General features: G+C 37.7%; 1 protein-coding gene, 1 long non-coding RNA gene and 1 pseudogene across 4 annotated transcripts in view; 2 read left to right on the top strand and 1 right to left on the bottom strand.

The window, feature by feature from the left end:
- DIAPH3 (diaphanous related formin 3) overlaps window positions 1-3940 on the bottom strand; it is a 467480-nt gene extending 463540 nt beyond the window's left edge. For both annotated transcript variants that reach the window (XM_076009404.1, XM_076009403.1), the window contains exon 1: window positions 3575-3940. In XM_076009404.1, the coding sequence (XP_075865519.1) occupies window positions 3575-3760 (186 nt within the window). In that variant the 5' untranslated portion in view covers window positions 3761-3940. The remainder of the gene's footprint in view (window positions 1-3574) is intronic.
- Window positions 3941-4115: 175 nt separating this feature from the next.
- LOC105863052 (uncharacterized) lies at window positions 4116-27033 on the top strand. Of its 2 annotated transcripts, XR_012922551.1 has the most exons (5): window positions 4116-4240; window positions 4887-5004; window positions 11029-11084; window positions 24592-24659; window positions 26888-27033. It is a non-coding gene; the product is annotated as an uncharacterized LOC105863052 (long non-coding RNA). The 2 variants fall into 2 exon arrangements; XR_012922552.1 differs by lacking the exon at window positions 4887-5004.
- LOC105863038 (oocyte-expressed protein homolog) lies at window positions 12372-14626 on the top strand (annotated as a pseudogene).
- Window positions 27034-27716: the final 683 nt, after the last annotated feature.

Raw genomic sequence — 27716 nt, 5'->3', positions numbered from 1 at the left:
GGATTTGTTTGTCTGCTTTATCAGAGCTCAAAGTAAAACAGAATTTCAGTGGGTAACATAGCTCCTGCTTCCTTAAACTACAAGAACAAGTGACCAATTTACCACTCAGATCTACTACCAGCTTCCATCTTTCTAGAAGTGTGCAAAACACTGAAAATCTAAATTATTCCTATCCCTATTACATCACCAACCTACAATACTTGTTCTACTCAAAAGCAGTTGCCCCAGGCTCAGATAATGACTGGGTGACCTGAATAGATTTAGGCTAACATCACTTCATCCCAATCAAGAAAAAGCAAAGAACTGACCTGACATCTGGCAGTACAGCAGCCTTAATTACAGAATAATCACTTGTTGAAGCATTGTTGGGATCTACAATGGTCTCAAAAATTACTCTCCATCCCTAAAACAAGAGTTAGTGGTATGGGACCAAAATCAGTGAGAGGTAGGCAGAATAAGAAGAGCTGCTCTGAAGGCAGCATTGAGATTAGGATACTGAGCCTTAGGCCAAGAACAGAGAGCTGAGCCTAGAACTCCAGCCCCTCGTAAGAATCCCAGCTCAAAATGAAGGTTTCAAATCAGTAGCATACCCAGGCTCCTGATGGAAACAAACTCAAATTATCTCGCAAGAAAAAACATCTCCAGTTTATGCCTCCTGGAATCCTACAGGTTAAGATAAAGCAATGATTACAAAGATTAACAAGCACAGTGGAGAGAACAAGCCGCCATGAATTTGAGTCAATGGAGACAGTCCAAAGGTTGCATATACCAGAACTGTCAAATAAAGAATAAGAACAGGCTGGGTGAGGTAGCTCACATCTGTAATCCCAACATTTTGAGTGGCCAAGATGGGAGGATCACTTGAGGCCAGCCATTGAAAACCAGCCTGGGCAATATACCAAGACCTCGATTCTACAAAATATATTTTTAAAAAGCTAGCCAGGCATAGTGGCATGCACCTATAGTCCTAGCTACTTGGGAGACTGAGGCAGCATTACTTAAGCCCAGGAATTAGAGGTTACAGTGAGCTATGATCAGGCCACTGCAATCCCTGGGCAACAAAGCAAGACCCTGTCTCAAAAAAAAAAAGAAAAAGAAGACGAAGAAGACGAAGAAGAAGACGAAGACGAAGACGAAGACGAAGAAGACGACGAAGACGACGAAGACGACGAAGACGACGAAGAAGACGACGACGAAGACGACGACGAAGACGACGACGACGACGACGACGACGAAGACGACGACGAAGACGACGACGAAGAAGAAGAAGAAGAAGAAGAACAGCCAAGTAGGAAACATTGAAAGAAAGAAAGAAATGAATAAGAAATAAGGGCCTATCAAGAATGTCCAGGTAAGCCTGATGTGGTGGCTCACACCGGTAATCCTAGCACTCTGGGAGGCTGAGGTGAGAGGATCGCTTGAGCTCAGGAGTTCGAGACCAGCCTGAGCAAGAGTGAGACCCCATCTCTACTAAAAACAGAAAAAAATTAACCGGGCATGGCAGCACACACCTGTATTTCCAGCTACTTGGGAGGCTGAGGCAGAAGGATACCTTGAGCCCAGGAGTTTGATGTTGCTGTGAGCTAGGTTGATACCATGGCATTCTAGTCTGGGCAACTGAGGGAGACTCTGTGTCAAAAAAAAAAAAAGAAAAAAGAAAAAGAAAGAAAGAAATGTCCAGGTAGATTTGAAAAAAAAAAACAAACAGAACTTATTAAAATAAAAAATAATTGCTATAATCAAATATTTAGAAAAAGTTAAACAGCAGAGTAGACATAGCTGATGACAGAATTAGTAAACAGGAAGATATAGTTAAAGAAATTACAATGTAAGCACAAATCTAAATTATTTTCAAAGATTACAAAGAGTCCAAATTACTCCTAAATTAATTACAAAGTCATGATTCAAATCAGACTCCCACCCAAAAACACAGTATTTTTGATGTGTTATTAGCTTTAGAGCTTAAAAGTATTATCTTTTTTATGTCATCTTTACAATAACCCTTTTAATAAGTGGCAGGCAGAGGTAGTCAATATGGCTGGCATACATAAGAGTGAAAAACAGCCCAGAGACTACAAAACAAATCACCTCATACATCCTTCAATGAAACTAAACCAAAATATTAATTTAGGTCTTATTTTCATGACCTCTTTCCTGGAAATGAGTCACAGAAAATCACACCACGGGAGTTAAGACAAAATGGAATGAGATTATTATCCCAGACATTAGACTATAAAAGGAAGAAAAGTCATTGTTCCAGTGGATTCTTCTCACATTAGGCAGAATCTTTTATTGCCAAGTTAATTCTACCCCCATTGATTTGTCAGATCTGTCAAGATAACAATCATCAAATCCACATTTAATTCTTCTGCAAAATGTCACTATTCCTATGACCATTTTGATACTTAATTTACCATTATTAATCTACGCTTTTCCTCATTTTCAGTATTCTGATACATCTCTTAGCTCTGCTCTCAGTTTTACTCAACTATAATTTTTACTAAATGTTATACTTAGCAACTGGTTCACAAACTAGTATTCCCTTAATTTGTGAATCATAACCTAAATTCCTCACATTTTTTACTTGTCCACGGAAGGCAAATGTACTAGTACTTACACTAGTACTATCACTTAAAAACAATGTTTTTCCATACTTCTAAGTAAAATGGAAGGATCGATGTTAAATTTCAATTCTGTTGGACTCACCCCAAATCTATGAACCTTCTGTTACTTATTTACACACACGTATATATAGCAAATAAAACGATACTGCCTATTCTTTCACTAGTTGATACCAACAAAAAGACTTACAAGGCGCTAATCATAACACTTCTCTTGAGTGTTAAAATAAAAAAAGCAAACCAGAATAACAAGTTTCAAATATTTAGACTTCTTTCCAAACTAAACACAACATTCTTTAGCAGTGACCACACAGCCCGCCAAGTTTTAAAACTAGCTGTTTCAACTTGGAAAAGTATATCTACCTTAAAAGTTGTTAAATCTACTTTAAAAGTTATTGGGCCACCGAATCAAGACTGAGACCTCATCCTTATAAAAAAAATAGAAAAATTATCCAGGCTAGCATGCCTGTAGTCCCAGCTACCTGGGAGATTGAGGCAGGAGGATCTCTTGAGCCCAGGAGTTTTGAGGTTGCAGTGAGCTATGATGATGCCACTGCACTATAGCCCAGGTGACAGAACTAGACCCTGCTTCAAAAAAAAAAAGTTCTTATTGGATTAAAATATTATGCAGCAAAAAATACTATCACCTAAAAGTTCACTTTGACATGTCGTATCCCCTCTTACACTAGAGGGGAAGGGAAAAGTCCGACTTTAAAAATGCAATGTCCTCCTAGATGACGTCAACACATATACATTTGAACTGCTTTTCACACATCAGCTTTAAGAAATTTGGGGCAACACAAAGATCAATGCATTTGACACAGGATCCAAATAGAATTGGACCCTGTCACTGTCGATCTATGACGATGGTAAGCTCTGGATAGCTAGAACAAAATTTAGTTCCCCAGTCCCTGTGGGCCCACCCTGGGCTGTCAGCGCCAAGCCACACTTACAAACTTGGGGCGTTTCTCCCCAGGCTCCTCGGGGCCACCGGGCGGCGGAGGGTGCTGGGGGCCCTTCTTGCGAGGCATCTTGCTCTCCCGGCAGCTGCGGACCGAGCCGGAGGAAGGGTAGGGAGCCCCAGCGGCGGAACCGTGGACCTGGTGGTGCAGGCGCGACCGGGGCCGGTGCCGCTCCATCTCTCCCCTCAACTCCAGGGGAGGCGGAAAGAAGGTGGCCACTCAGCAAGACACAAGCTAGGGGATCAGGAATACACGGCGGGTTTCCCTCCCCGGGTCCGCCGCCCACGCCGTCAGCCCAGCCCAGTCCAACCGCTGTAGCTGGGTTCGCAGCCAACACATACGAAAACTCCCGCCACCCGGGCCGCCCGGGACTCGCCAATCCCGGGCCGCCGGGTCAATGACACGCCGGGGGACCGCCCCTTCCGGCTGTACCGAAATGTGATTGGCTGGTCCGTCTGTCCATTTCGCCACCCAACCCTTCAGGCGGTCCAGGCCGCTCACCTTAAGGGCGTAGGGTGAGGTCAGATTTGTAGAAACGCGCGGAAGAACCGAAGGAAGCGTTTGCCTGGATTTATTTGGAATTTGGAGAACAGCTTCCGGCCAAACTGGCAAGCGGGCGAGAATGGCTCCGAGCCACCGTTTGGTCAGCGCTCGAATGTAAAATCATCTGCTAACCTTCTCTTTGCCTGTCTGGGGAAGCCTGGTGCGATGACCGCTGGGAAGTGTAGTTCCAGGGTCTCTGCTTGAAGGGGTGCTGGGAGGGAATGACAGCGCCCACGAAGCTCCAAAAGGAGGCTTCCTCGATGTATTTACTGAGCGCCTGCTGAATGCCTAAATGCTAAGTACTTAATTGGGTGCCATAGGTGTCCACCGCGCCCTTTAGGAGCTCACAGTCTAATGTGGTTAGCTACCCCTTACACAATTCGCAAGTGTTATAGCAGTTGTTTTTAAAAGTTCCTTAAGAACAAAGAGGACAGAGAATAAATCAGAAGGAGCATATCTGGAAGGTAAAAGGAAGGATGCATAGATTTTCACTAGGCAGAAAAGAGCGGCAGGGCATTCCACGCAGGAGCAAGGCCAAGAGGGTTCAAGAGCATAGAGATGAAGAAACTTCAGGGTCACGTTATGAGGAGCTATGAACTGAAACCATGCAATGGAGTCTGTTATGTAAACCCACAATCAACCTATAAGACTAACACAGGTTCCTCATGTGTCAGTGTAACCAGGCCTCTGTCAAACAAATTTCAGTGCCCCCTATAATAATAATCCTCTCAACTACTTTTTTTTTTTTTTTTTGAGACAGAGTCTCGCTCTGTTGCCGGGGCTAGAGTCCCATGGCATTAGCCTAGCTCGCAGCAACCTCAAACTCCTGGGCTCAAGCAATCCTCCTGCCTCAGCCTCCCGAGTAGCTAGGACTACAGGTATGTGCCACCATGCCCGGCTAAGTTTTTCTATATATTTTTAGTTGGTCAATTAATTTCTATTATTTTAGTAGAGACTGGGTTTTGTTCTTGCTCAGGCTGGTTTTGAACTCCTGACCTTGAGCAATCCTCCTGCTTCAGCCTCCCAGAGTGCTAGAATTACAGGTTTGAGCCACTGCCGCCACCCTGCCGGCCCCTATCAACTACTTGACCCTTTAAGTTGTTTCCCAGAAATGGTGGATTTTTCTGCAAGACAAGGGAGCTGAGATTCTGAAGGCCAAAAATTGCCATCCCCCACAACCTGTCCCCAGTGCACCTAGTTTCTAGTTACACAACAACTTACAACAAGGCACTGGCCTCTTCTATAAAAGCCCATGATCTCATTAGTCAGAGAGGTGGATTTGAAGAAGCTTTTCCCAATCTCCCAACGAGACATTCCTGTTAAAAATTCCTTTCTTCCTTGGCAATACTGGCTGTCTCAACAATGGGATCTTTGTGCCACAAGCAATTGGATCTAGACCAAAACCTCCTTGCAGTTTTGACATCAGTGTACTTTTCCCCCTTTGAAAGTCAACTTTTCCTTTTAGCTATTTCTTTGAGGTATCTATCCTTTGACTATATGAAGGTGGTGTGGGCCAAGACTCTGGTAAATATGCAGTATCGATTTTGGTAAAAGATACAAGGAACGCTAGGTACTGTGAGATTAGCACAGAGGTGCAGAAAATGGTGGGCCTGTCCCAAGGAAGCCTTCAAGCTACAGCTTTTTAATTTTCAGTGTTTGTTTTTAGTGTGCCAGACTCTATACCGCTCTCAGTCCTGAAAGAGCACCTAATCTTTAAGGAAACTCCAGAAGAACAGTAAGGTCAGAAGAACTACAAGTGTTAGGTAGATAGGAATTCCAGAGGTGTTGGAATTTCTAATAGGTGTTAGAAACACTGAAGGAGGAATGCACAAGGACAGAATAGGTGAAAAGTTTATTTTAACATCTGCATGGATGGGGTGAGTGTTCAGGGCTTTTAAGGGCAGATTTGGGCAGCTTCCCCTCCCCAGCAAAGGGAGTGTGGGGCTATCTTGCATAAGCCAGAAAGACCTTGCAAGAGCAGGATACCAAGTTTTGGCTGTTTATGTAAATGTAACGGCACCAAAGGCGGGAGGGTTGAGGGTCTAAAGGTCAAGCCTCCATGGAATTTTCTACTGGCCTCTGAATTCAGCCTAATGCTACAGACAGAACTGAGTGCTGTTGCAGTTCACCAACTCAAATGGAGGTTCAGGGAGGCTCATGGGAGATCGGCATGCTCAGTAAGACTCAGGTCATATAATTCCCAACTGACCAATCAAAGTGCTTCCATGGTAACATCTGAGCCACAAGGGAAGGCCCAATCCAGACACTATAAAATAAGACCCAGACCATAACCAAGCCCTTTTCTTTCTTTCTCTTTTGCTATGGTAATGGGACCAGTCATCTGCGGCATATTTATCTTGCTCTGTAAACCTGTATCTTGCTCTTGCTCTGTAATCCTATCTTTCTGTCCTCAATAAAGCTCATTTTTGTGCTTGACTTACTTTGGTGTGTCTGGTCATTCTTTGGCCATGAGCGCACCAAGAACCAACATTTCAGACTGCAACCTGACAGAAGTATTTCCTTATACTCCTTTGTCTTATTTATGTCTTGATGACAGTTGGACCCAGATACAAATTTTATTCCTGTGATATACTATCTATTTGATTTTGGAGATGATGTTTAACTTGTTTTGCTACTTCATCTACAAAAGGGGGACAATTATATTAACAGTAATAACTACCAAATAGGTGTATTTTCAGGGTTATGTGAAATAGCATATATAAACTATCAATGCTTTCCAGCCAAAGACCACCAGGAGGAATACCTGTAGCTGAACAAGTTGAGTTTATTACTCACCGGAAGCCAGAACTGGTATTTTGGGGAACCATGGGATATCTTAGAAAGAGTATGTTAGAAAGCTCTTAAAGAACTTGAGCTTTGGTTATGTGATCTGAGGAAGACTTCATGCAACAGGGTTGCACAAGATTAGGTAGTGTCAGGGAGTGGGGACTATTCAGTGATTGGGTATCTTCATCTTATCTAGGAGGGTAGCAAGATAAAGAGCAAGGCTAAAGCTGTAACTGACAAAGGCATTAGTCATCCATATCATCAGGAAAAATGGAGATGTTTACTGTTAAAAGACAAAATTAAAATCTATTAATAGTTTAAGTAATATAATTGGCTTTTATTTGTGACTCTAGAATCCCTGAGCTGAACAGAAGAGGCTAGCTTTGTAGCCAGAAAGGGGCTGGAGGAAGCAGAAATAAGGAATGAGAAGCAAAACGGTTGTTTCAAAGTTACTTTCCTTATAGGGTTAAAACAGAGGGAACATTCTTATCATGCCAGATTAGGTGAATTTGGCCTCTTCTGACTGGTTGCTATGCATGTCCTTTGTTGTTGTTGTTGGAAAACTGGCCCATTTCAGAGTGTAGTTTGATTATGTGGTGACAGCATGAGTCAATCCAATCAGGTTTGATCTGGTCTGCCGAGGTCTAGTATAGGAACTTAGTCCAAAACTAACATGATCCATAATGGCTTCTCATTAATTTATTTAACACTGGTATTTTGTGATTTCTACACTGACATTTTTGTTGTCCCTGACTAAACAAAATTTGGAAGTGGTCTTGCTTTGTCTCACTTCATCATGGTCACAGAGTGACCTTGTCTGATATTGGTATTCAGTGAGATACTGCCCATCAAGAGAACAACATGGCCTATCTGTGCATGTCAGGCCAGTTTCTAAAAACACTTAGGCCTACTTGGAAGTATCAATCTAGTTTCCTGATGTCAAGGGCTGCTTTTTTATTTCTCACGTCACATAGCAGGTACTAAATATTATATAAATAAGTTGGAGCTATTATAGTTAATTTTCAAGTTTTCATAGAGCAATCTGAATTTTTTCTCATAGAAACTCATTGGAACTGCAATACACCAGTGCAAATAATATCTTTGTATAAGTTTTACATTTTTGTTTTTATTTGTTTATTTGTTTGAGACAGGGTTTCACTTTGCAACCCAGGCTGGAGTGCAATGGTGCAATCAGAGCACACTGTAGCCTCAAACTCCTGGGCTCAAACAATCCTCCTGCCCCAGCCTTCTGCTCCAGCTAGGACTACCAGTGTGTGCCACCACATCCAGCAAAGTTTTACATTTGTTGTAGAATATTTTATATTCCTTATTTAAACTTGTGTCATTATTTATACCTCACAACAGCATACACTAACCCTCATTCTGATCACCTGATACCAATGATATAGCCCACTGGGTCAACAATTTTGGATATAGCCCACTGGGTCATTAATTTTGGAAATTCTACTTTGTGCCAGGTTCAGTGCACTGAGCTGGGACAAAGTTGAAGGTAACAAAAGGCATGCCTGGAAAAGTTGGCAATCAGGAATACTTTTCTTTCCTTTATCATTTCTGTTTAGTCTCAACATCCAATTACTAATGCCATCCTTCACCTAGTGAATCTTCATTGAGGGTTCACCCTTAATGACTATATGAGATAGTTGTGGAAAGTTGAGGGAAGGAATTGATCATACCTAATCAATTTTTCTAAATGAGATATCATTTTATCCTTATTAAATTGGCAGATATTATGAAGTCCCATGTCACCAAATTTTGGCCAAGATGTAGGGACATAGGAATTCCTACATAGATGGTGGGAGTACGAAACTGGTACAACCACTTTGGACAACATTTTGGTAATATCTAGGAAAGGTGAAGGTACAAGTACCTATGACCCAGCAAATCCATGTCTAGATATCTCCCTGGAGAAGCCTAGAAATACACTTACAAAGATATTCCTTAAATATTTTGTAATAGCAAAAATGGGTAAACTATTTAACTGTACCAAAGTAAGGGAAGGAGTAAATTCATGAAGGTTTATTACACAATGGAAACCCCTACTGCATTTAAAATAAATAATCAGGCCTATATATGGATAAATCTCCAAAACAAAGAGAAAAATCAAGTTGCAAAATATATATAAACTACATAATGCCAACAAAATCACATATATACATATGTGTACATATATATGTATATATGTCTATGTTTATGTGTATACATATTATGTATGTATGTATGTCCATATAATAACACTGTAAAAACACAAGGGAAATACACACAACAACTTCACCTGCTTCTAGTGAGGAAAGGAAAAAGTGGGAAGGAATTAAAGCTGAAATTTTATAACTACATTCTCTATAAATGTTTTATTTATTAAAAGGGAAAGATCTGAAGAAAATCTAGCAAAATGTTAACATGTATTTAATCTCAGTGGTGGGTATAAGGGTGTCTATTTTACTATTATCTATAATTTTCTTTGTTGGAAATGTTTCATATTAAATTTTTCACAAAATGTACAAATTAAGAACAAAATAGAAATTTTAGAGATAGGTCCCTTAATTCTTTATATTCCTGCACAAATTCTTGGTTTATTGGTATTGAGTCCACAATGAGCTATTAAGTCCATCTAAGGAAGTATAAAAGTATAAAATAATTAATTTCCTTTTAGGATGACTTTATTTTTTTCAATTCTGAGTAAAAAATAAATTCTCTCCCCTCTACTCTGCCTTTCCACTTTCTTCTGTTTTCTTCTTACATCTCTTACTTTTCTCTCTCTTAAATTAACGCAGAGACACAGAGCAAAGAGACAAGGAAAGCCACTACAATTTCACTCTTCCAGTTTCAGCTTAAACTAAAAATTCAGTTATTTATCAGACATGCTTTCCCAGTGGTCATGAAACATTCAATTACAAGTCTAATTCAAAACTTAATTGATTTAGCTTTACTACTTTCATCTTTATTTTACCACCTGACTACAGTGGAAGTATACTTCACTGTACACAAATCTTACAGCATTTTGTACTTAGTGATAGGGTATTAGAATAATTATCAGGCCAACAGCACTGGCTTTGCACCTTCATTTCAAAACCTCAATGGCAAGATATAACGGTGTCACTTGCTCTACCAAAATTAGGGCATGGTGTCTTCCACACAGTCCACATACTTGTCTTTCTTGGTTAAAATTGCTGAAACTGGATTTGAGAAGGACAGAGCAGGAAATGTCAAGGTTGAATCTGGTCAGAAAGGACTCAGAAGAGCCTGACTCAAATTTGGTTGAAAGAAAAATCTGTCAGTACACAGGCAAAGGCTGGGAACAGTGGCTCACGCCTATAATCCCAGCACTTTGGAGGCCAAGGTGGGAGGAATATTTGAGGCCAGGAGTTCAAGACCAGCCAGGGCAACATAGCAAGACCCTGTCTCTACAAAAAAGTTAAAAAATTAGCCAGCATGGTGGCGTGTGCCTCTAGTCTCGGCTACTCAGCTATGATGATGCCACTGCACTCTAGCCCAGGCAACAAAGCAAGACCCTGTATTCAAAAAATATATATATACACAAAGAAGGAATTGCTGTATCATACTTTAACCTTATGTTTGAGGAACTGCCTGATGTTTTCAAAGTGGCTGCACCATTTTGCACTCCCACCAGCAATATATGAGGATTCCAATTTTGCCACATCTTCATCAACGACTTTTTTATGTGATTTTTTTAATGTAGCCATCCTGGTGGGTGCAAAGTGGTTTTGATTTGCCACCTGTTTTTGGTAAAGAAAATGTTATTGGAATCCAGGCACACTCATTCCTTTATATACTGTCTATAGCTGCTTTTGCTCTACAACAGTAAAGTTAAGTAGTTGCAACAGATACCACATGGCCTAAAACATTTGCTATCTGACCCTTTATAGAAGATGTTTTCTAACCCCTGCTAAATGATTTTTTTTCCATTGGTGTATCACAATTGCTTTTGTTTGGTAGGTTATTTCTTTTTCTTCAGTGAGAGTAGTATTTTAATAAAAAGCAAATATTAATTTTGGATAATTATTCATGCTGGAGCTGAGTACTTACCTTTGATATTTTATACACCCACACCTTTTCTCTTTAATCTGTTTAACAAGGTCAAGAAGATCTTGCCACCATAAGGAATCACTGTGGAAAACAGAGTTGATTTAAGGTATGTATGAAAAGCTAAATTATATGGATATGTTATTCTTCTTAAAATACATTTAAGCAATTTGTGCTCTGATAAGTTTTCTCCAGGGTCTTATGCTCTAAGTTCAGATAGAAATTCTTCATAGGAAATGTAATTAGTATAACACAGTTTAATGTCATGGTTAATAGTTTCCCAGAATGTTTTGATTAGAAAATTAATCTGCCCATGTTTGTAGATGATAGAACCATTTAAAGGAGAACAGAAATATTCCTATTAGTGTGATATACTTAACTAAGGTTCAGTTGAAAGTATTAGATGTCACTACCAGATCACATTCCCAATATTTAAATAAGTAGGAAAAAGGAATTAGGTAATTATTAAGACTGTTGTAAGATTATAGTTTAATTCCTTCATATTAAAACATAATTACTAAAGCCTAAATATAATTTGTTGAGTCACTTGGAAAATAATTTGTCTGACAATAGCAAATAGTAACTATGTCATTCAAAGCTAAAAATAAATGTAATAAGCTATAAGAATTCTATGGTGCCCAATTTTCAAATTGTCTTTTTCTTTCATCTATATCTCTATCGCATCACCATATGTGCTCTTCTTTTTTTATCCTCAAGAGAATTGCTGTGTTCTGGACATTCCTTAAGATCAAATGTATATAAAGCCTGTCTTTATTGAGATTTCTTCTTAAGGCATCCAATTGTGTGCATTATTTGCTTTGTGTTCTGTTTAACCTAACCTGTCTTAATACAATAGACTAAAAATTATTTACTCAGTTTGCTTTGATAACATGTTGTTTATATTTGGGTCACAAAAGGGTAATGTATAATTAGTTGCTACTTAGAAAAGTTAGCATCCTTACTGTTTTGCTTAGATGTCTGAAATACTTACCGTTTTATGTGGAATCAAGCTGTGCTTGCTCACTGTCCTGACACTATCGTCACAAGTCACCAGAGAGCTTTATACTGTGAGATCCTCATTCTCAGTCTTTAATCTTTTATTTGCTGCTGTTGATTACAGTATCCTTCTTAGACTGTTTCCTCATTTATGTCTCTCATAATCTCTCTAAACATTCTTTCCCTGACCTCTGCTTGGGCTTTTCTTTCTGCTGGTGTGACAGTGTGCCTCTTTATATAGTGTGCTTTAAGGCAGAAAGGTTGGTTCAGTTCCACTATGTGGGTGACTTCCAAATACTAAACTGACTGGAAGAGTTAATGCATACACATTAAACTGCCTCAGTTTACTCATCTGCAAAGTGCATAGGTTAAACTCTGTTCCTCAGACATTCAAACTAAGATGCTCAGAGGTCTAAGATTTCACACCAGTACCTCAAGGATCACTGCAGAAAGTGAGGAAAAAGGCATCCAAGATGATATAATTCTGGGCCCTGTCTCCAGGACATTTAAACCAACACTGCTTTTACCTGTTGTATGTTCAACATGAGATACATGTGAAACAAAAAAAAAGGATTCTGCAAAAAAGAAAAGAGTGAAAGCTTTATTAAATAAAATGGAATATAAATCAGTGTTCCTTAACTTTTCATTTTTTATCACCCCCCCAAAGAGTCTTTTAGACATTTTTCCCAAATCATCTCCCCCATGAAATTTTAGTATCTTAGATATACTATATATCTGTTTATGTACTATATGTACATCAGTGCTTTATACATAAAAAGAGACTATTTCTTTGTCCCCCAAAACCAATTTTCATAATCTTAGGGTGGGGTAGCAAGGGTAATATCATTCTTCCACACGCTAAATAATCCACTAAATAACTGAGAGACTTTGAGCTACTTAATTATCCTCTGAGACTCTCTCTTTCCATTTATAAAACAGGGGAAACAATTTACAAGCATGTTATCAAGATTGAGGTAATATATGAAAGGGTTCTAGCAAAGTGCTTGGTACATATTATTTATACATGCTCAATGATTTTTTTTTTGCTACCTTGAAAGTTCCATCTAGTCTGACATTCTATGAAATTAGAATTCTATTTGGATATTCCCAATTTAAACATAAAAAACAACCTCTCACAATCCCACCGCTATCAACTTCTCCTCCCAACTGCCAATGTGCAAATGCACCAGCACTATTCTTTTGTATTCTAGGCAGAAATCCTTAAAGTTCTCTTTGATTTTTCCCTTCTCTTTGACAAATTACACCTAATTCAAGATGGTACAGAGTGAACAGGGAGCACCAGCCTCAAAAAGCTAGAAAGGAAAAATGCAATAGTTTGCCCCTCTGAGAATTAAACTAATTAAATTAACACAATGGGAAGAAGGGGTTTTTTTTGTTTGTTTTCTGAATTAAAGGACCAGTAACTTTGACTTCACTAGTATATTCATCTATGTAAAGAAAAATATTCATCAGAAGTTTGGTGGTCAGAAATTGAAGGGATAAAAAAAAAAAAATGAGACTATCCCATGGACACCTAAAATGTAACACACTACAAAACCGAACTCAGCATCCTTCTCCCTACACCCGCCTCACCCAATAAACCCACCTCACTGAATAGCAACACAGCCTGCCCAGTTACCTAAGCAGAAACCTGCTCCATTTCACAGCCAGTCTCTAAATCCTGTCAATTCCTCATCCTTTAAAACCACTCAAATCCATTCTCTCCGCACCACTGCCCTGCCTCAGAACAGGCTCTGCCCCTGCTGACACGGATGGCTGGGCCGGCCTCTCTAACTGCTTTCTCGGGCTACACTCTGATCCCTCTAAGGCATTCTGCAGGCTGCCGCCACACTGCTCTCTCTGAAAGGGATATCTGATCATCTATGTAACTCCTCTGCTTTAAAATCCAGCCACTTCGCGTCACACCCCTTCAATACCTCAGAAGAATGAGGGGAAGGGAAAAACCTCTCCAGGAGAAACTGCCACAAACCAAGTTGACTAACATATAGGTAGCAGAGCTGGAGGAAGCCCCGCCGCTCCGAGCGAGCTCTGCCGCTGCTGGTCCCACTACTGGGGGACGACGCTGGTGCTGCTGAGCCCCAGCGGGACAAACCGACCCCGGTCCACACACAGGAGAGACAACTCAGGTTACCACTTCCGCCGCCGCAGATGCGCATCCGGCCCTGGTGGTTTCCGGTGCGGGAACTGAGGGACCCTTTCGGGTTCCATCTGGAGGCATGGCAGGCGGGCCCGCTTTTTGGCCCAGCCGGAGCCGAGCCGTAATTCCAGAAATGGAGCGGGTGAGCCAGACCCCGCTGACGGTGAACATAGTGGACTCCCGGAACTTAAGTCGAAGTCACTGTCTTCGGACAGTCCACTGTCCAGAATCAGGTGAAGAGCACACTCATAGGCCTGGCGTGGTTCTTTGGTTTCATGGAGAACGTCGAGCCCGAGCTGAGGAGATGAAACGCCTTGAGAACTTGAAGGCCCCTGCCTCAGTTTCCCACACTCCCCAGCACGCTATTACTTAAAGGCAACGTAATTGTCAGGAGCACTATGAGAACAGTCCTGTTTCTACTAAAGGTAAAGAGAAGCAAGTACGGTATTCCTAAATGTCTGCATTCCTTTTTCCTGTGTCTTGATGAATAGTGGTTTATTTTGTTGCAAATATGAGTTTGTAGAACTACTCTGAAAAAGAGATGGATTTCTATTTTGTCCAGAGGCAAACATTTTTGCTCACTTAAAGCAAATTTATAAATAAATTAAAACAATAGGTAGCAGAAAAACCTTTTGACTAGTTACTTGATGTCATGCGACTTCTACCTTCTTTTGAAGTTAACAGAAACAAACTTGGGCCTAGCCTAGGAAAAGGAGGGATCCCTGAGTTTAGCAAGTTTTATGATATACTTAGCCAGTCTCCCACAGTCAGCAGAGACTTTTCTCTACACTTTAAGAAGATGTTTACTTTTTCTTCCTGAGCACGAAGAAGAGACCTGCATTCCAATAAGTCAGGAATTCACTCAGTTTATTTTCAGTGCCAAAATGTTTTTGATAAAGTTTTATAAATAGTTTTTTATTCTGCTATTTTTATAATTAGGAAGCCCAAGTCATAGTTCTGTATCGTTTAAATTACCATTGGGGCTGGGCCTGGTGGCTTATGCCTGAAATCCTACCACTCTGGGAGGCCGAGGCAAGAGGATCGTTTCAACTCAGGAGTTCGAGACCAAACTGAGCAAGAGCGAGACCCCATCTCTACTAAAAATGTATAGAAAGAAATTAGCTGGACAACTAAAAATATATACAAAAATATAGCCAGGTATGGTGGCACATGCCTGTAGTCCAGCTACGGGGGAGGCTGAGGCAGAAGAAACTTGATCTCAGGAGTGTGAGGTTGCTGTGAGCCAGGCTGATGCCAGGGCACTCTATCCCAGGCAACAGAGTGAGACTCTGACTCAAAAATAAATAAACAAATAAATAAATAAATAACTGTAGGGTCATGCAACACATGACATTTCAGTCAATGCTGGACCACATATATGGTCCCATAAGATTATAATACCATTTTTTATTGTATCTTTTCTATGTTTAGATACAGAAATAATTACCTTTGTGTTACAATTACATACAGTATTCAGTACAGTAACATGCTGTAAAGGTTTGTAGCCTAGAAGCAACAGGCTATGCCATATAGCCTAGGTGTGTAGTAGGCTATACCATCCAGGTTTGTGTAAGTACACTCTACAATGTTCACACAATGATGAAATTTCCTAACTACATGTTTCTCAGAAGGTATCCCTCTTGCTATCTGTGCATAACAGTGTTTATGTTCTTCATTTCCCTAGTTTTAATTTTACTGTAAAATCCCTCCCCAGTTCTTCAGTTTAGACCTATATCATCATCTCTTTCTTCTCCTTTTCAATATAATATAATTTCAAGAAACCTTTTCCTTTACTTCAGATTATGTCTTCATAAATAAGTCTCCAAAATTTTCCTTTTCTTAAAGGCAAATGCTTGAACCTAATTATCATCTCACCATATGGTTTCTCTTCTCTTCTTTATTCCTCAAAACTATCACGCAGTTCTTTCGCAATTGCTATCGAAATTCATCTGACCTCTTCCCATTATATTTGTACACCTCTAAACTTACCATCTGTCATTGTCCTTCAGATGGTTACTAAATTCTGAATTCATTTTAAGGTCTTGCCATTCTATAACTCAATTTCTCACCTCTCTCAGTTATATGATTCCCTAAGCCTAATTTCCACTTCTTACTAACAGGAGGGAGTGAACTGTTATAAACAAAATAAAACATCCTTTGTGACAAAGAAGAGTTGCACCTTACTCGTTCCCTGAAAAGTGGTAGTTAGCAAGGACAAACTACACTGGCAAAGGAAGAAAGGAGGAGCCACTTGAAGATACTGAAAAGACAATTCTAGTATACCATGCCCCTGTTGAAGTCCTCTGGGGAGATGAATACCTAGGGAACTTGTCTTAGTCCATTTGGGCTGTTATAACAAAATGCCATAAACTGGACACTTATAAACAATAGAAATGTATTTCTCACAGTTCTTCAGGCTGGGAATTGTATGATTAGGGTACTGGCAGATCTGGTGTCAGGCAAGGGCCTTCTTCTAGTTCATAGACATCTGCCTTTTTGCTGTGTCCTCAAATGGGGAAGAGGCAAGAATGTTCTCTGGGGTCCCTTTTATAAGGGCACTAATCCTGTTTATGAGAGCTCTGCCTTTATGCACTAATCACCTCCCAAAGGCCCCACCAAAAAAAATCACAAGACTGCAGAAACATGTATTAGCTTCCTTCAAATCTATATTAAACCTAATGTTCAGGCATAGTCTGTTTTCTTTAGTAACCACTTATTCCTCTGTCCTTAAGACATTCTCCCAAATTTTTTTTTTTTTTTTTTAATTATATAGTACTTCTGCTTTGACCTTTCTAAACTGAGATTTCAGAGCACAGGACTTCATTTTGATATGAAGTTCATATCCTTCAAATTTGAAGTTCATATCCTTTCTATCTAATTAATAACATAGGATTTAAGGCAGTTTGCACATGTCCTCTTGTAGTCTTCACTCTTCCAGTGGGAAGAATTCCCATCTTTGAGTTCTATCTTGATACAGCAGCACCTATTCCCTTCACGTGTTTTGGTTGATCATAGATGGATTTTTCTCTACTTCTCTATATCTTTGCTAACATATGATAACAAGTACCACAAACTGAGTTTCAGATGTAGATGAACCATGTTTTTATATGACAGTGTGATACTGTTTTATTTTATTTTCAAAATATGCAAATGTGAAAATATACCCAGTTCTAGATAGATGGTTTAGCTATCAATGGCTCATTAGTTCTTTTCAAAATAAAGAACTTTTTATAGTAATATGATGTATATAAAAGCATTTTATAATCTGGACATTTATATCTAAAAATATAAATTATCATTGTCCCTGGTATGTGTTTACTACATGTTATATAGATAGTATATCTGACGTGTATATATATTTTTATATATAGTATATATTTATATACACACACCTATATGCAATATATATTTTCAAATATGTTTTAAACATTTATATCATATTTTATATTATATTAAAATGTATTTTAGTATATAAGATATATATTTTTTAAGATAATGTTAATATTAGTTTTGATCCCATGGACTAGCTAATTGATGTTGTGAAGTTAGCTGAAAACATGACAGATGGCAGGAAAATAACATTTAGTGTTAGAACTCTGTCATAAATCATTCATAAGAGAATAATTTATCCTTCCCAGATAATCAGAGGTTGATAGTATCATAACCTTAGAACTGATAGAAAGTACAATTTGGAGATGCATTTGTCAGAACTGCTTCCATTGCAAGTCACAAATTTTTAACTCAAACTAGCTTAAACATAGAAAGGCATTTTATTTTCTCAACACATCACTGAGAAAAATACTTGGGAAGTTTACACAGTGGAAGGAACTAGCTATGGAACTGGTGATCATGGCTGGCTACTTTAAAAAATTAAAAAGCAAGGTTTCTTGTCTAAAATTATTTAGCATTTCCAGATAGCAGAGCATGAAACCTAGTGTGCAGTCCTTCCAAGTTCATAACTGTGTGTGACTACACAGGCTGCATGTCCATAAAGCTGGCCCTGCTAGAGATTCAAGTCAACCAGGACTTCGCTTCTCTCTTTCTCCCTGAAGTGTCTCGTATCCACTTTTCTCTGTTTTCTTCTCTACGTTGTTCTTATTCTCTCCTACTGCAGAGGGGTTTAGTTAGTCCTCTTTGCTAATTCAAACACATAACATCTCAGAGAAGGCTCTGACTGGTCAGGCCTGAGTGAAATGCCTCAATGTATTAAGGGAAATGTGCAGGGGAGAGGTGGAGTTACACATTGAGATAATGGGATGGACCTATAGGTCCAAACCACAAGGAATGAGGGAGGAGTTCCTCAGAGAAAATTGGCATGCTCTTACCAGTAAAATGATAGTATCCTGAACAGGCAAAACTGAAATTACCACGTGATTTAACTTGTCACCCTACTGGTTGTAGGTTTTTTTTGTTGTTGTTGTTGTTGTTTTTATTTTTTATTTTAGTGTATTATGGGGGTCCAAGTGTTAAGGTTACATATATTGCCATGTCCCCCTCCCCCCTCAAGTAAGAGCTTCAAGCATGTCCATCCCCCAAACGTTGCACATCTTACTTGTTGTGGTTATATGTATACCCATCCTCTCCTCCCTCCCTCCCACCTGGTTGTAGTTTTTTAATCTTTCTTATTCACAGTTGTGAAGATTAAATGAGATAATTAATACTACATTACGGACATTCAATAAATATTCGTTTCTTTAACATTTTCTAATGTTATTGTAGACCCCAGGGTATAAAATAATTTTATGATTAATTGAGGGGAGAAGTATAGTTTTCAAATTTATGTGTAAAGATGAATTACACAGTGATTCTGGATGGCTCCAAACCTTTTCTGCAAAACCCACAAATAGAATGGTTGAGAGAAAGCTGAAGGAAAAATGGAAGGCTAGGTGAAAAGAAATCTGTTTGTACAATATAAAGATAACTTTTTTCCAGAACAGATTTTCCTAAGTAGAGACAGTGAACATTATTTGTAACAATATGATCTGTTAATTCCCATCAGTACAGATGAGCATTCTATAATGATAAACAAAGCTCTTTTGAAGGTTTGGAAAAAAAAATGAAGGCACTTTCTTAAGAATTTTAGGGCAGGCCTTTTGATGGTGTCATTCACAGAAAGGGCAAGCCCTTTTCTAGAGGTTCCCCACTAGCCATCGCCTACTCAGGTATCCAACCTGTTTTATTTCTGTGCCTTTTTCATTTAATTTTCTGAACTATATTCCAGAGCTTCCTTTCTTTTACATGCCAGTATACTGGTAACACCATAGCCCATACACTATTGAAAGTTTATTGAAGAATAGAAAGAGGCTTTCTACACCCTTAGAGAGAAATGAATGAAGTTTAATTTCTAGGAAGAGCTGACTGGGGAATTTGTAACACATAAGAGAATTGGTAAAAGATAAGGTAGAATCATCATTTTGCCTTCATTACATAAGAAAGGTAACATAACTAATGTAAACTGTCAGTTTTATTAAAAGCTAACCATTTTGAAAATTAACTATTTAACAATCTTGATTTTTTTTTTTTTTTTTTTGAGACAGAATCTCCTTCTGTCACCCTGGCTAGAGTACAGTGGTGTCATAGCTTAAACTGCTGGGCTCAAGCCATCCTCCTGCCTTAGCCTCTGGAGTAGCTGGGACTACAGGCACAGGATGAAGCCCAGCTGATTTTTTATTTTTAGTAGAGACAGGTTCTTGCTCAGGCTGGTCTTGAACTCCTGAGCTCAAGCAGTCCTCCTGCTTTTGCCTTGCAGAGTGCTAGGATCACAGGTGTGAGCCACCACACCTGGCCAACAATCTTGATTTTTTTTCTTTACTTCACTCTGGTTCATAGGGACCATACCTTCAGAATTAAATTGAGGAGTAAAAAAGTTTTTAGGCCGGGCGCTGTGGCTCACGCCTGTAATCCTAGCTCTTGGGAGGCCGAGGCGGGCGGATTGCTCAAGGTCAGGAGTTCAAAACCAGCCTGAGCAAGAGCGAGACCCCGTCTCTACTATAAAACAGAAAGAAATTAATTGGCCAACTGATATATATATATAAAAAATTAGCCGGGCATAGTGGCACATGCCTGTAGTCCCAGCTACTCGGGAGGCTGAGGCAGAAGGATCACTCGAGCCCAGGAGTTTGAGGTTGCTGTGAGCTAGGCTGACGCCACGGCACTCACTATAGCCTGGACAACAAAGTGAGACTCTGTCTCAAAAAAAAAAAAAAAAAAAAGTTTTTAATCATGTTAGATAGTTGATAGGCCTTTGTGTGTGGAAGGGGTTTCCAAAATGTAATATATAACTGAAAGGAGATTCTAAAGCTTTTTATGTGCACTAATTTATAAAATCTCTGTAAGTACTGAATTTTTTCATGAAGAAAACATGCTACATGTTAAATACATGACCTATGTTTCTTTTTTAATTTTCTAACATAAAGTCAAAGTCTTAGAAAAGCAATAGTCATAGCTGCAAGATGAATTTCCCCATGCATTCAGAAATAGCTGGGACCAAACCAGTAGCTATTTGCCTTAATTACCATGTATAAGATTGGACAACAGATGTTCTCCTACATGTGGTTTGCTAATTTATTTCATTCTTTCTGTCCATTTACATGAGCCATTCTGAAAATTAGCATTGAAAAAGTGTAATTGAATCTTCTGCTCCTCTTGGAAAATAAAATCTAATCCCTTACATTATTACTACATCAACTTTCAATACCAAAATTTAGGGAGAAGAATGCCTGTTACCAACCACAACCTTCTATCATACACAGATGAAAAACTCACATCATTCTTCAGCTTCATACCAAATTCCAAACTGCAATTTTCTAAGAACAGCATTAGGAAAATAAACACAGCTACTACCATACCATCATGTTCTCAAAGGTTTTTAACATCTATAAAAGATTATTTGATCTTCACTAATAAATTCTGGCAAATTCAGTCACTCCCCCCTCCCATATTTGTATACATACACACATTCTCTGTAAGTCTGGAAATTTTCCCACAATTATAATTACATTTTAGAACCATGATTTAAACACAGGAAATTTTTAAAGAAATGAATAACTTCTTAAATTACTAAATATCAAGCTTGTTCTAGAAAACCTTTTAAATTAGGATCCATTTTTCTATTATATCTACTTCATACTAATAATGTTAAGGTGCCTTGTTCCACTTAAGAAGGAAACTGACATGCTTTTCCATTATATAGTATAGCTGACCATAGACTATTTAAATTGGTTTCAAATTTTAGGTTAATATTCTTACTGCTGTCCTGCTACTTGCTTTAATTCATCTTAGTATTTTATGGTGTTAGATATTACTGTCTGCATAATAATCACAAAAGTTTAAATATAGTGCCTCCTTTCCCCTCATTAATGCTGCTACTAAATTTCACTTCTTAAGAAAAAATTATTGTATTATATATATATTTCAAAACAGATAATTATACTGTTGAATGATTCTGCCCTGTATGGTACTTTAATTACTTATATGATGTAAAATTTGATTGTAAGCACCTAGAGAATATGTTACTAAGTTTACCATTTTTTAAAATTATAAAAATAAGGCAAATGCGGCAATAAAAATCCAACATTTTAAAAGATTATAAAATACCAAGTAAAAATCTCCCATCTTCTACTCCTAGTTTTTTTCAGCAGAGAAAACCACATTTAACTATTTCTATTTCAGGTTCTTCTGGTCATTATCTCCATAATACTGACTGTTATGCTTTTGCCTTATTTTCTCAATTGATTAGTGCCCAATGGTATCAACTGACTCTATTATGAAAAATGAGAAAATTAACATATTTCTACTCTTTCTGCTATCTCTCTTCTTCCCAATTTTTGCTAATTTAATGTTTATTTCTGTTTAATTAGATACCTTTATTTTTATTCACATGTATACACATAATTATGAGTACATAAATGTAGTTATATGATATATGTTTTGTTTTAATGCAGTATTTTTTCTTTCTGTTTTTTTTCCCCTAATTCTGCCTTCCTCAGTTTAGAAACACTCTCTCCCCATTAACACATATTTATAACCTATTAAGAATCCCTCAATATTTCTTCATGATTATATAATTATTTAAAACATATACATTGTTTAAGAAGTATAAAGTTTTAGTTTTGCAAGATGGAAAAAGTTCTGGGCATCCATTGAACAATGTGAATATATTTAACACTACTGATGAGTACATTTAAAAATGGTTAAAATGATAAGTTTTATGTTATATATTTTTTACTACAATTAAAACTTTTTTAAATACATGATTTTATAATCATTCACATGTGTATTAATACATATACAGGAAGTCTTCACCTTGCACTCCTACATAAATGAATTTCAGTTACCACCATCCAATTAAATAACACCACTCCCCCAACAGCATGGTTCAAATTTTAGTTGCCATGAATGATAGCATAAAGAGCAAACTGCAAAAAGCAAAAAAGCAAACTTGTCAGTCTAAAAATCACTATGTAAATAACAAATGTATGTCATGATCATGACTATTCATGCCAAATCTTTCAAAATCCATTGATGATTAGTTGCTGCACATTTTTTATTTAGTTCATGCACAGACAGCAAAGCATGTAGTTCTGTTGCATCCTCATCTCTCCCAGTGATAAACACACATGACATTTTACAAAAATGAATAATCAAAAGAAGGAAATGATCAACAAATATAAGAATGCAGCAAAGATATGAAAATAACGTTGAAAGTGAAATTCAAATCAATCACAGATGGAATTATAAAAGAAAATAGCTGCCAGGCGTTGTGGGTCACGCCTGTAATCCTAGCAGTCTGGGAGGCTGACTGGGAGGATTGCTCGAGGTCAGGTGTTCAAGACCAGTCTGAACAAGAGTGAGACCCTGTCTCTACTAAAAATAGAAAGAAATTAGCTGGACAACTAAAAAATATAGAAAAAAATTAGTCGGGCATGGTGGTGCATGCCTATAGTCCCAGCTACTCAGGAGGCTGAGTCAGGAAGATTGCTTGAGCCCAGGAGTTTGAGGTTGCTGTGAGCTAGGCTGATGCCACAGCACTCTAGCCAGGGCAACAGAATGAGAATCTGTCTAAATAAATAAATAAAATAGCTTTATAAATATATTCTCCTGTTTACTTCTTTGCTAATATTTCAATAGATTTTTGGGAACAGCAAGAAGTAAAAATCCTTGGCCCAGTTTGCCACAGTGAAACGGAACCAACCCTGTCTGTAGTTAATGAATGCTTATGAGATAAATATTTTTATTAACAAATTACTGGTATGAAGTGAATATGATTTTATTAGTTTTTTATTGCTGTCATGCTGTCATAACAAATTATCACAAACTGGGCTTTAAAATGAAAAGTATTATCTTACAGTTCTGCAGGTCAGAAGTTTGAAATGGGTCTTAGTGGGCTAAAAATCACTCTTTCAATAGGGCTGCATTTCGGTCTGGAGGCTCTAGGGGAGAATTCACTCCTATGTTTATCCAGGTTTCTTGCAGAATTTATTTCTTTGCTGTTATAGACTGAGTTTCCCATTTCCTTGCTGGCTGTCACTGAGGGCTGCCTCAAGGCCCTCTTCCTCCATCTTCAAGTCCAACAACAGCAAGTCAAGAACTTGTAAACTTCAAAGTTCACTTGCTTCTTCATCCATCTTTGCATCTCAGACCGACTCTTTAACCTTCCTCTTCTGTTTTTAAGGCCCCATGTAATTATATTGGGCCTACCTCAATAATAAGGTAAAATCTCCCCATTTTAAGGTCAGCTCATTATCAACCTTAATTCTATCTGCTCCCCTACTGTTCTTTTCCCATGTAAGGTAACATATTCACAGGTTTCAGGGATTAGGACATGGACATCTTAGAGAGGGGCATCATTCTGCCTGCTGGAGGGCTCAATATCCATTACCATTTACTGCAAAAGACAACTGTCCAATTCTACTTATATGGAAAGGTTTATGAAAGGGAAGTAGCCTTTCAAAAAGGCTATGAAGAAATCAAGGAGGTATACTTGACTGAGAAAGGAAGGATATTTTAAATGTAGGTAGCAGTGAAAAAAGAAAACATGAAACATTAATACTTCATCATAGAGGTGGAATAAATAGCTGGGGCTGGAACATCCTATGTCTTAGATCATTCCACTTATATAAGTAACTAAAATATTTTATAGCATAACTGTTATTTACAAATTAAGGCACATAGTTAAATGGAATAATCTGTATATTACTAGGACTAAAAATAGGTGTAAAAATTAATTTGGTATGGTTAGGAAAGATTTTTCTGATTAAATTAAAGATATTTGCAGTGGAACTGCAATGAACCTTGAGATTTCAAAATATGTTTTCTTAGAGAATCAACCTATATAATGAAGATAGAGAAAATAACAGTTTCCTGGAGTATATAAAAAATGATAATTTGTTATACAGGATTTAACTATCCCTTAAAATCTGAAAACAAAACCATTCATAAATCCTTGTTTCCACATTTGCAGGATGATAAAGCTAAATGTTCTGCTCTGTAAAGCAGTGAATATCATTTTCTCCATCATAAAGGAAAAAGGTATTTTTTTCTGTTTTTTATAGTATAGGGAAAAATACTTTTAAAGTGTCCCTTTATTGTTGTTATACAGTCATTTGTGTGACTCAGTAGATTAGTATTAGTAAGTAAATTTCCAGTTACCGTGCATATTTCCAACTCTGTACAAACCGATCACTAATTGATACTTGCTTCTAATGCTAGGTGAAGTAAAGCTAAGGGATAGGTTCAGACTTTTATTTAAGGATTGACTATCTGCTAGTATTGCTTTACTATTTAGACAAAAGTAAATAAACATGTTCTATGTTTTAATAATGAACATATAGGTGAATACAATTCATCCACAGTGCTAAGTTAACTATACATAGTACCTATTGAGGTATCATATTGCTAAGAAATGTACCTTCAACATGTTTAAATATGCACATAAACATTGAAAGCTGTTCTGAATATAAATTTGCTAGTGTTTTCTATAAACTGAAGAACTCAATATGTGATATAAAGAGAAAGTAAATGTAGTTCACCAGGTTTAAATATGTACTTAATGCTCATATTTACTGCTAATAAATGCAAGTTACTCAAAGTAGACTTCAAACATCTTTAGGAATGCTAATTTTATTTAATAAAATTCTTCAATCTAATTTCTTTGTTCAGAATGGAATTTCTAGGTAATATTATTTTTTAATGACTACAATATCATCTTGACATCAAATGATGGTTGTAGGTTTATGAGCATTTTTATAATGTCAGAATTTTAATATTTTAATTGTGAATTCTTAATAACATGAATTCATTCTTCATTGCTAGCTCTGACATCTTTTCTTTTATAAGAGAATATGTAATTTTATTTGAAGCAGAACAGAGTCAGTATTTATGCTCTTAAAAATTACCATTTGTTTCATTTTGTGCCTTTTCTAAAGGGTGTTAGGTAAATTGAGAAAACTTTCAGTTTGTTCTAGGACTTTCTCAGGAAGAGAATAATGACTAAGTTTCTCTCCTTTTTTTCTTTGTAATTGTGCATTTCTTAACAGCGTCTGTCATGTGCCATCTAAAAGATGACAAAACTAAAATTTTGTGAGAAATCTCATTATATGTTTTATAGAATTAGTTTTTCAACTATAGAGGACCTTTACTGTACATTTGCAAGTCCCTTTTTTCCTAAATACCACCTTGATGCATAAATCTTGCCATAAAATGACCACATAAGTCACTAACCCCAAAATGTTTATTATGAATTGCTTTGTATATGGCAATAAAAATCGCTAAACACAAAGTTGATATGAATGGTGGCCAGGATGGGTGGCCAGCCTTAGGCACTAGCTTAAGAGACAGCTACTTTGTAACACAAAGAACTAAAACTAGCACCCTCTGCAAAATTACAAATTACAGTTAGGTGCCACATAACGATGTTTGGGTCAATGATGGATCTTATATATGATGGTGGTTCCGTAAGATTATAATGGAGCTGAAAAATTCCTATTGTCTGATGACATCGTACCTATCATAACATTGTAGTACAACACATTACCTTTTCTATGTTTAGACATGTTTAGATACACAAATATTTGCCATTGTGTTACTGTTGCCTATAGCATTGAGTATGACAACATGCTATATAGATTGGTAGGCTAGGAGCAAATAGCCTAGGTGTGTAGTAACATCCAGGTTTGGTTAAGTATATTCCATGAGGTTCACACAATGATATACCATCCAGGTTTGTTTAAGTATATTTTATGAGGTTCACACAATGTTTAAGTATATTCTATGAGGTTCACACAATTCTATGAGGTTCACACAATGATATGATAAAGAAGCATTTATCAGATCATATGCCCATTGTTAATTAACACATGACTCCACTCTTTGGCATAAAAATTTGGGGTTATTCATAATTAGTCAAAAGTGAAAAAATCAAATATGTGAATGCTTGAGAACAATTTACTAGGTGTGATTTCCCAATGTAAAAGTTTACAACTATTAATATTACTTGTAAAACTTAAGGGAAGAAAGTGGAGAAGGGATTCTCTCTTCAAATGGGAAAGAACAAAGTAGAAGCTTTCAGGAAAGAGCTGGGAAAATTTGGGTCAACAAGAGAAATATAATGATACAGTATGATGTACCAGGAAAGCCCTGGGTTATATTAGAGATTTAGATACAATTCTAATTTTTTCACATTACTTCTCCTGGGCCTCATTTATTCTCCTGTTAAATGAAATGTTGTACTCAATCCTTTTGGACTGCATCCATGGCAGAACCTTATTTAACCAACAACCCATGAAGACACCAGCAGTAGAGTGTCATCGATCCATGAGGACTCTTGCATTTAAGATTCAGGAAGAAGATCTAGGTCTTGAATTGGCCTAACCATTGCTATTTGTATGTCATGTTCAGCTGTCAATAAAGATTGCTTTGATTTTCTGTCCGGTCTGCTCTAGAGCATCAATAAATCTGAATTTTGACTTGGCATGTTCTCAGAACCACCACACACAGAAAATGTATTTCATGGCTATTGGCTAATTGTCTGTTTTAAGATCTTCCATTCACTCATCCAGTTTCACTCTTCCCCTTCTCTGTGTCCTAGGAGGCCCAATGTGCATAGCCTATGACTGTGAACTCCCTTGCCTCCTGGCTTTTAGCTGTCTTTAGCTAAAGGAAGCCTTATTATACAACTGGACAGCAGGAGAAGAATGAGCTTGAAGAATTAATTCTACTGTCTGTCCTCCGCAGCAATATTACCTCTAAGAGGGCAAAAACTGGTACTTAGGGTAAAAAAAAAAAAAAAAACCAACAACTTACAATGGATTGTGACTCTCTAAAGGGCCACACTACCTAAACAGACATACACTAAATCTATGGTATTAAAATTTCATGGGGAAGAGGTATAAAATGTCTATAAAGTTTCCATGGGGTAGTAATAATAACACACTGTCCTACAGAGTCAATGTGACCTGACTGTGTCCTCCAATTCAGGGTCACAGCTGTCCTGAGATACAGAGTTGGTAGAAAAGAGGAATGGTGTGAGAGATTAGAGGGGCTCTCTTAATTAACTTGAACCACTGAAAAGTGAGGAAAGAGAACTTA

Source organism: Microcebus murinus, chromosome 13 (assembly GCF_040939455.1).
Source record: "Microcebus murinus isolate Inina chromosome 13, M.murinus_Inina_mat1.0, whole genome shotgun sequence".
NCBI lineage: Eukaryota > Metazoa > Chordata > Mammalia > Primates > Cheirogaleidae > Microcebus > Microcebus murinus.
The sequence above is the reverse complement of the archived record's forward strand: the minus strand, read 5'-3'. Positions and strand labels throughout refer to the sequence as shown.